This window comes from Plectropomus leopardus, chromosome 4 (genome assembly GCF_008729295.1).
Source record: "Plectropomus leopardus isolate mb chromosome 4, YSFRI_Pleo_2.0, whole genome shotgun sequence".
NCBI lineage: Eukaryota > Metazoa > Chordata > Actinopteri > Perciformes > Serranidae > Plectropomus > Plectropomus leopardus.
In genome coordinates this window covers 33,719,326-33,729,768 of record NC_056466.1, presented here as the reverse complement: position 1 = coordinate 33,729,768, position 10,443 = coordinate 33,719,326, and the positions used below count along the sequence as shown (strand labels likewise).

The 10,443-nt window shown below is 42.2% G+C and overlaps 1 protein-coding gene across 1 annotated transcript in view; it reads left to right on the top strand.

Moving 5' to 3' along the window:
- Nucleotides 1-1,419: 1,419 nt before the first annotated feature.
- The window catches only part of klhl5 (kelch-like family member 5), a 41,969-nt gene continuing 32,945 nt past the window's right edge, over nt 1,420-10,443 (top strand). Inside the window, exons 1-2 of the mRNA XM_042484941.1 lie at nt 1,420-2,021; nt 9,191-9,379. Of these exons, the coding sequence (XP_042340875.1) occupies nt 1,420-2,021; nt 9,191-9,379 (791 nt within the window). The remainder of the gene's footprint in view (nt 2,022-9,190; nt 9,380-10,443) is intronic.

The window sequence follows — 10,443 nt, the reverse complement described above, 5'->3', positions numbered from 1 at the left end:
TTACTAAAACTGCTATGAAACTTATCTCAACCCTAACAAGAACCTCAACCAAAAACATAAAAATAACCTTTAAATTTAATGGTTTATCTCACGGGGAGGTACTTTTTATAAGGTGAATGCCCATAATAGTTGTGAGAACAAATTTAGATGCAAGGCCAGAGTTACCTTGACCTTTGAACACCAAATTCTAATCAGCTCATTATTGAGTCCTCTCAAATGTTTGTGCCAAATCTGGAGGAATTTCTCTAAGGTGCTCTTGAGACATTGTGTTCACAAGAATGAGACAATTTCATTGTCACTGTGATCTTGAGCTTTGACCACCAAAATCTAATCAGCTCATTCTTGAACTCTACTTGAATGTTTGTGCCAAATTTCAGCAAAAACAATCCCTCATAGGAGTTTACAAGGATGTGACAGATTAGGTCACAGGGACCTTGACCTTTGAGTTATGACCACCAAAATGTAATCAGCTTATTGTTTAGTGAATGTTTGTGCTAAATTTTAAGAAATGGTATTCTTGAGATATGGCTTTCACAAAAATGTGCCAGATGGGTGTACAGACAATCCAAAACCATAATGCGTTCTGCCTTGGCTATTATTGGTGCAGAGTCATAAAACATAATACATAGCATAATACTCCTTTCATTACGGTATGAAATAGAAAAGCTCCTCAAATTGGAGAAGCTGGAACCAGAGAATGTTTGTTTGAATGTATTCGATAACATGGCAGTTAATCAGTTATCAAAATATTTGGCAATAATGCTGAGTCAAACAATATTTTAAAAAAGAGTTAATTAGTAATTATTTTATAATCACTATTTTTATGCAAAAATGCAAACATTTATTGGTTCATTGCAAACCTGATTACATGTTGGACTGTTTTTGGAGAAAAGACTATGGACTTCAAATATTTGTGGCAGGCATATTCACTCACAAAGAGAAATCTCTTGCCCTTAAACCTGTATACTGTTTCCAGACAGATTGAGGGGTGGGTTCCCTCTACTTTTATTGATTGACTGTATGGCCTGTTGAATAATGATGATGATGATGATGATGATAATAACAATAATGATCCTTCCTCTCTGCTACAAAATGCCTGTGGGCGGCACTGGCAGAAATGTGACATTAATTTGTCCTTTTGGTAAATGTTTGTGGTTTGGTTTGTGCATGAAAAAGCTTTGGCACTGACGTGAAAACTCTATGTAGACCTCCCTCTCTCTCTCTCTCTCTCTCTCTCTCTCTCTCTCTCTCTCTCTCTCTGTGTCTGTCCATATACTCCGCTATATTCCGCTCACTACATCCAGTCGCGGTTAACGGGCGTGCGGTTGCCAGGAGATACGCGCGTGCAGCACAGTGTACAGCTTTAACGGCAGAGCGGCACGGGCTCTCCCCCGCCATTTCCTTGTGTCGAGCCCTGGAATGTCGAGTAGCGGCTCGGGCTCTTCCTCGCGGAAGGAGTTCGATGTGAAGCAGATACTCAGGATCCGATGGAGGTGGTTCGGTCACCCCGCGGTCCCTCCCCCTCACTCCCCGCCGCTCGGAGACTACTTCGCTGGGAGGAGGACGGGCGGCAGTTCCGGAGACGGACCTTCAGTTAGCGGCTGTAGCAACTCGAATTCAGCCGGCGCAAACCCCACCGCCGGGGGTCACAGCAGCGGTTTGGTTGCCAGCGGCAGCGCCGGCTCTAACCTTTGTAACAGCACCAACAGAAAGTTTGCTGATCCGCCGGGGAGTCGGGGCGGACCGGGGGGAGCGGCAGCTGGAGCAACGGGGAGCTCCTGCCCCCGCTCCTTCAGCCAGCCGGAGTGCAGGAGCCCCGCCGCGGCGCTGTCGTGGGTCTCCCCGCCACCTCATCGTCGTTCCCGTCCGGCGACAAGCATGGAGCCCCCCAGCGAGGCCCCGGTGCCCCAGCTGGTACCCGAGCCACCCGCTCATGTCGGGGTGGAGGAGGAGGCGGCGGCACCAGCAGCGGCGGGCACCGAGGACAACAGCCACCCGGAAACTGACTCCAGCTCCTGCAGGTAGGAGAGACAGCACTCAGCGGTTTAATGTTTGTGTCGGGACCTTGACGGTGAAACTCAAGTTAGAGGGCAAAACTTGCACAGAATGAAGTCGGTGAGATTCACAAAACTCACTCCTAAAAACTTTAAAAGGGCAAGTGAGGAGCCTCCACACCGGCTAAGCTATCTACAGTTAGTGAAACAGAAAAGTGTGAATCATTCAGCTTTATCATGATAAATGGCAAACAAGTCATCACACACATTTCAAGTTAACTGACATTAACGTCACAATACTGTTATATCATCATTACTGGCAGCTGGAAACTTTGAATATGCTTCCACTGAATAGACTGATATAGCAAGCATACAGCCTGCATACTGTACTTTAATGCAACATTTTGTGTCTTTTCTGCATTAATTTCTGGTGTAAATTATGGATGTGCATTTTAACCCTTTAGAACCCGAAACAACATCAGTTTTGTTCTTCTGCATTCAGATGCCTTTCACAAGCATTTAAATCTACAAAACCCGGTTTGAATTCTTTTGAAAAATTTCTGGGTAAAGAAAAGTCCAGAAAACTGTATTTGTATGACTTATTATTGCATACAGTACTTTAAAGCAACATATATATAAATATATATATATATATATATAAAACACTTTCTTGTCCCTTTTTACTTTTCTTTTTTTGGGCATATTTTCATGTAATTTTCTTGTTACTTTTTTGTAAGTTTATTTTTTTAAACTAATTTCCTGCAAGTTTAAGGGGCTATTCCTTGTTAAGTGCCTTCTTCCCAATGTTTGAAATAAATTAATTTCCTCATGTTTCATAGTGTTAAGTAACTACCATATTTGAGAACTAGCATTAGACTATTGTAGAGAACTCAAATACATGAAAAAGGAAAAATCTAGTGTAAGAATAGGCGTGTATCAGCTGACAGTGGGAAACAAGTACAGTTTTAATTTTATTTATTGAACGACCAGCCTATTAAACCACACAGTCAAAGAATGATAATGTTGGCATGTCATTGCTATCAACATGTAACAGCCAAAATGAACTTTTCTGCTAATATGACAAGCCTATAAGATGACATTTTATTTATGTGACTTTAATTATTCAAAATGGGTGAAATTTGCCCTAGTTTAGGCTAATGTCAGGATTATTGTAGGGGGAGCATCATCTAAGCCTGTCACAGTGGGATTCTTTTCACAGCTTTATTTAAAATTTGTGACCTAAGAATAAATATGGCATGTTTTACATGTAACCCTAGGCCTAGGGAATGTGTAAATTTTGCAAAGCATTGTATATTATGTCTGCATCTGCCACCAGTGGGCCAACACAGTAAGAGTAGGCATAATATGTTAATTCCACTACAGTAGAGAATCGATGTTCACTGCAATTAGGGAGAAAAAGCACGTGCATAAATCAGCCTCGGCATCAGCTATTGGACAAAATGAGTTGTAAAATATTTGTAAATCAGATATTGGCAAAAATACAACATGGTGCATCCCTAATTCAAAGTAAACATAAGAACAATCTGCAATCTTTCTGTTGATGTCATTAACATAACAGGTTAAACACAACACTAAAGCTGGATTTCTACTGCCTGCATGTGCGTTGCGGAACGGCTAGCTGCAGTTTTGGTTGCGGTTTGGGCCGGGCACAGCGCAGCACAGCGACACCAAGCTGTTTAACAGTCTCAACAAATTCACCAGCACCGAAAATGCTCGACTCTGTCCTTGCACCAATTAATAACTAAGCTGTCTGATGCTAACAGTAAGCCCTGTCAGTGTGTGTGCAGGCGGACTCTCACCAATTGCTCTGCGGTGCGGAGGTCACACTTCAGTTGCAGTAATAAAATTGACAAACAGAAACAGAGAGAGAGAGATTGGGACAGTGGCAGTGAGCGAATCAATACACTGCACACAACACTAAATAAAAATAACATTTTACTTGTACATAAAAAAAAAAATTAAGTCATGTTCACATGTGGGAGGGGTGACGGTGAGTACTCGATGCGTTGAACAAATTCTGCTGTCCAAACGAATACTCCACTACCTGAGTACTCATGCCCATCCCCAGTGTAAATGTCTTTGATTATCTCAAAATAAAAGTCCTCTAAAACTTTAATGTTTATATTGGGGGGTACAATTTCTTTCTCGGGGGTTCACATTTTAAACATCGAGGGGGATGTGTCCCCAAAGTCCTCCCCGAAATCCACACCTATGATATGTTAAAAAAGCAAGAGTAAATGGGTGGATTCACTAAGTAGGAGGCTGGTCAGACAGTGTGCAGCAGTGGAGGACTGCTCACTACATACAGATAGTCAGGGAGAGGGCTCAGAGAAAATGATGGCTGAGTACCTTTGGGACAGCATGTGGTCCACTGATTTTTGCCCTCTACCTCCTAATGAGGTTCAGCCAACCAGCCTTTGTCTGAAGACACAGACATGAATGCGGGATTTTCAGAGTCAAATTAACAATATGACTCCGGGGCTCTGCATGCAGCAACATACTGCACTTGACATTTATATTGTTTTGTCTTCAGCGACACATTCTCTTTTACTCCCAGTCCTCACTGCTCTGTATGTATGAGTGTACATGCATGATGGAGTGTGTGTTGCATTGGTGTGGCAGTCCATCCAGCTGTTGTGGTGTGGAAAAAATTAATAGTTGCCATGGAGACAGCAAAACAAAGCAATTAGGGCAATGTAGCTCCTCTCCCAGAGTTATGTTTTTATTATGATGCAGCTGTAAATATGATTAAGTAAAAGGAGGAATTCAGACAGGAGCGTGTGTGTGTGTCTGTTTGTGTGTGTGTTTGTGTGTGTGTGTGTGTGTGTGTGTGTGTGTGTGTGTGTGTGTGTGTGTGTTTACTATACTGCCATAATGATGCATCTGAAAGCCTCCCATCATGCTCCGTGCTCCCAAGGCACGCATCAGGAAATATACATGATTCATAGGACACGTGCACTTAAAAAAAGCTTTCAGCGAGAGCAAGAGCTGATGTAATTTTTAAAAATCGATTGTCTGATACACTTTTATTGTACTACCTGTGTGTTTTAACCACAAATTTGTACATTTCTGTGCAAGAGAAGTAAATATGGTTTTAAAAATATCTATTGTTATGCAAGGCTTGATGTCATATCTTCAGTGATCAAGGGAGTCTGGCAGAGCTTACACAGAAAATTACTTGTGCTTAATAGTGATGCACACACATACATACTAGCCTCATCTGCACAAGCAAAGGCGGCATTATGATGTGAACCTGAACTGAATTTGTATTGTGCATGGATGTAGTCATGTCCCTGCACACGTTATGGTTGCCATACCAACTCAAGAGTGCAGCTCACATGTGCAGCTTTGTGAATGTATGTTTTGTGATTTGTGTGTTTTTCTGTATGCATTTCATCCCCTCCCTCTGAGAGCTCCTGTGTACAGTATGATACTCCAAGAACGCGAGTGGCGGAATCCCAAGTGGGATCATGGGAAGGGGACGCGCACTGAATCCCAAAGTGGCTGAAGGCTCGGCTTGAATCCACTGATCTCACCCTCCCTTTTACTTTCTCACCCCACCCAGCACCCCCCCTTTAATCCTGGTGTGCCTCCCTTACTCACTCTCTCTCCCTCCACCCTATGTTTATGTCTGCTCACCCTTGTCCATTCATTTGCCCTCTCATTCTACTCCCTTTCTAATGTGTTGAGAAATAAAAGCATTTGTATGTGTGTCACGGAGGGGCTGTAACATGTGACCAGGCAGGCACCGTGGCTGTATGATCATATATCGTCTTGCACAACCAAGTTTCATTTGCATTAGCCGTTAGCCTACTGGCTAATCAGGCTAGATAGTTAATCACCAGGGAGTGTGCTTGCAAATGTGTGTGTGAGAGAAAGAGAGGGAGGCAGGGAGAGAGACACTGAATGACAGTGGTGTGTGTCCTTGCCTGGTGCAGGGGTTTAAAAAATCCGGCTGCATGGTGTTGATTCGCCCCAAACACACTCTCTCTTTCTCCCCTCTCTCTCTCTCTCTCTCTCTCTCTCTCTCTCTCTCTCTCTCTCTGTTTCTCTCTCTGTCAATGTTGAGTGCCTGCCAGGCTTAATTAAGGGGACTGGAAGGCAGCGTTCCCCCACTTCAAAGCCGTCTCCTCTGGCAGTATTTAGCCACGCCATTCGTCTACATACACACACACACACACACACACATACACACACACACACACACATATACACACACACAAGAGGGCAGGAAAGCCAGCCAAAAAGCCTCCCTGGAGGGTTAGATTGGGATAGGGAAGAGAGAAAACTGAGGCAGAGATGGATGTTGGGATGATGGGATGAGGTAGGATGAAGTGAGTGATGGATGAGATTAGCTAGAGATATAAAAGTGACGACGCGTAGAAAAGAGTAAAGGACGGAGGGAAGAGGACTCCTGCTATAGCACATCGGCAGCTGCTCACACACAAACCTGAATGTGAGCGTGAATGCCATGTACGCCATTGTTTTCTCATAACTTTTCTTGGCTGTGTCTGAGATTGTTGTAAAAATTCAGGTCAAGTCAATTTCATTTCTAAAGCCCCAAATCACAAATTGGCCTCAGAATGCTTTAAACCGGCAATAGCTGATTTTCATGGTAACTCGGGGGCAGCAGAAAGAAGTAAACACAACACATACTGTAAACACAAAGAAACATAAGCGTTCATGTGGAGTTGTGCTTCTCCATGATTACCTAGAGTTTATAGCCCAATGGTTTTGGTTTTCACCAACTGGGAGAAATATCAGGTTTCTTAGTTGCTAAATGCTTTACTGTGTTCATGAGATAGTTGCTTGCTTTTCTGTCTGACATCCAGTGCTGTGCAGGTAGTGTACATAGACTAGGTGCAATGGTGATATCATTGAGAATAGGAATACACAGTAGCGATATCACAGCGGGGGAGTTCCCGCCAAAATATCGTTTGACCAATCGCAAGCAACCCCATTGAATGCGAGGGCATGAATTGGTTGTCACAGCTGTCAATAATGGCAGAAAATCCCCTTTTTGTAGAGTTGAATTATTCATTAAAACCAAACTCATCATAAAAACTTTTACTTGAATGAACATCAGGGTGATGAGAGCTACCTTCAGTGACAGAAAACATCTTTGGGAAAAATGTGTTTGGTGTGTACTTTGAGTTTTTAGTTTGGCCTGTGTTCCTATTCACTAACATGGAGGGATGGGCTTTCTTACCTGCACTGTAGACAGACACCAGGGAGCAATCTCGATTGAAAAGTTACACTTTGGGGAAACTGTCATGTTGTCCATCTTTATATACAGTCCATGGTCCATACACATGTGCTGGCTTGGCTTGACTTAGTTTGACTCCAGTGTCACCGTGCACAGCAGGGATTTGCGTCTCCATTACGATAGGGTTACCTGCTTGAGGGTGTTTAACACATGACGGCTTGTCTATGAAGTTAAAAAGCAGTGGGCTAATCCAGGGGTAAATTTTAGAGCTAGAAGTGACCATATTTGGACGAGAAAGTGGAAATAACCCTAATACTAGCCAATAGCTTGGTTAGGACAATTCATTTACAGCTTTTATTAATTATAATAATGCTAATTCAAATTTTTGTTAGCAAAATTCAGTCTAAAAATAATGAAAACAAAATGTACTTACCAGAAAAACTGAATATCTGACTTCTCAGAGGGTCTTTTTTTTTTTACCACCAAACACTGACAAGACTTTTTAGGCAATCAACATGTTACCATTAACTTTCTTGAGCTGAAAACACACTGAAGTAGCAACAGCTACAGCTGCACCTGTACTGTGTAAACCTGGGCATACGCTATGCTAACGCTACCAACTAATGTTGTCGCAGTGGTCAGCGGACAGCACCCACCTCTTACTCGTGGGGATTGACTTGGTCTTAGAACCAGCCTCAAATGGCCATCTGAGGAACTGCATTTTTTGGCACCACCGCATTGGCTTCATTTTTCAGCTGGGTAGTGTAAAGTAAGATTTAATCTTATTTTTCAAAGCTTTTTATGAATGCTTGGAACTACCAAAAACAACATTTTTGTCTTTAATGGCTTTAATGGTTCCTAAATTTTAAATCTGACCCTGCACAAAAAACTATTAATGCATCAATATCAGTGTTGTTGCTAATCTTTGACATATCCAAGACTTTGATTTAAATAAATCCTCCAGGCCCCTTATCATGTATTATATATTTTTTCTTCATAAAAACAGTGACATCATGTAATAAAACTGGCATTTAAAGGGGGCCTTCCCAGAATTTCCTTCATGGTTTCTCTGTGTTAGCTGCTGAGAGAATATTCGTGTGGAAAATTTTGATTTCGGACAGTTTGATGTGCAGCAAACATACACACACACACACACACACACACACACACACACACACACACACAGACACACACTTCCATGTCTCTAAAAGCGTGTGATTTCTCTTTAACTGTGGAGATGGAATGATATCATCCTCAGAGAATCAGTTCATTTGGTATCTCTTTGTGCTGTAGGGCCTGTCCTGCCACTTCTGCTGCTAAATTAAAAATGGAAGTACAGCCGTGGCTCTCATAAATTAAATGCTGGTTTGGGAGCAATGATTGCTGATAATTCACAGGGTAGCTATACCTTGGTGCTTATCTTTGATGGACACACATGCACACACCTACTCACACAATCACACCTCATCAGCTCAGACTGGAAGAATAAGACATAACCGCCCTGGGCTGCAACACTTCCACCAGTGAATAACGAATGTTGACGCCATCCCGGCCCAAAATCCTGCTTCATTTCTCGTTGTTAGTGTAGATACAAGAAAACTGGTTGCCATTAGGGAGCAGAGTAAATTACTGAACATCCTATGGGCTCAGCTCCCACAGCTATTTAATTGGCAGCTTCTCTTTTAAGTGGGCTAAATTTATCTGGCCATTTACTTCTAGTAATTGGACCATTAAAGAGCTTTTGTCTGCTTCTGGCGACATACAGTAACCCTGTTGAGAAGTGAAGGAGTGAGCAAATACGTGTGAGGGAATTGGATGCAGAAAAAGATGGCACACTGATGACATGGAGCAGCTGGTGTAGCTCTCTTCACACATCTGTCTTGTCGGCTCGAACAAAAGACAATCAGCACCAACACCTGCCCTCAAAGCTTCTGTCTCCTTCTCTTTGTGCCTGTCTGTGCGTGTGCAGGACGTCTAACAGCAGCGCTACACTGTCCTCTTGCGTGTCGCTTGAGCCATGCGCATGTCCGGAGGAGTGCATGTTCACTGCCCTGTCCCACGCCGACATCACCTTCCGCAAGATGGAGGGCTACCTGAGGTCCCGGCAGCTGTGTGATGTCATACTGGTGGCTGGAGACAGGCGGATACCTGCACACAGGTAGGAGCAAAGACACACTAAAATATTACCCAGACATGCAGTGAGTATGGTGATGTTGGATAGATGTCCGTCATAAGGGCTGCAGATAATGGGCATTATCATTATTGATTAGTTTTGTTTTTGATTGTGATTAACCCCTTAGGGACTGAATGACACCAAACACCTAGTGGTAGAGGGAGAAGTCATAAGACTGTAAAACAGCCAGCAGCCAGCAACTGCAGAAGGATTGTGGGAATAACGGCATGTTTTTTTTACATCTAACTTGGTGAATTAAGGATTTACTGTATTTTAATCAAACTGGAGCGGGTGATAGTTTGAACAGTGGACTTCCTTACTAGATTTCTAGCAAGAGTAACCAAGGCTGTTTGGGTGAGTTTAATTTAGTTTCTGTCAAGTTTGAATGAATTGTTTTACAATGAATTAGCCCTGTCAGTCTTCTGTGACCGAGAGAAAGTTGTATTCAAAAGATGTATGGTTGTATTTCTACACTTCATAAGGAAAATAGGTGTGAGAATAATACTTTGCTCAACAGTTTACAAGTTTCTATTGTGAATTTATTATTTTGAAAAGCTGAACGTCAGTAGCACACTTATACTGTCATATACAGTACACCCCGTACATATTTCAGGATGGTATGAAAAATTACATACCACTCGAGCCGAGGACCTTGTTGTAAAACTTCCGTAAAACAGAGAAAAGCATCAAATCCACGCATTAGAAGAGCTGCAACCATTCAGTGTTTGCCATTTATGGTTGTTAACTGACTTATTACATACATTGATTTATCCAAATTGTAATAAGCTTATTTTCTCAACTATTCAGCTTCATATTTTAGCTCTATACATGATAAATCTTTATTAGAGTGAAAAAGTTCAGTAGAAGAATAAAAGATTAGATGACAACTGATTATTTTGGGATAAAAGCCAGGCATGCAATTGTAAAAGTGCCAGTTTTCTATGATATCATATAGAAAAAATGTTGTAATTCTTTGGGGTGAATGTTAATTTCTGCCACTTTCTTAATGTTGCTTGGCACTTTGTGAAGCATACAGATTGTAAATGTTA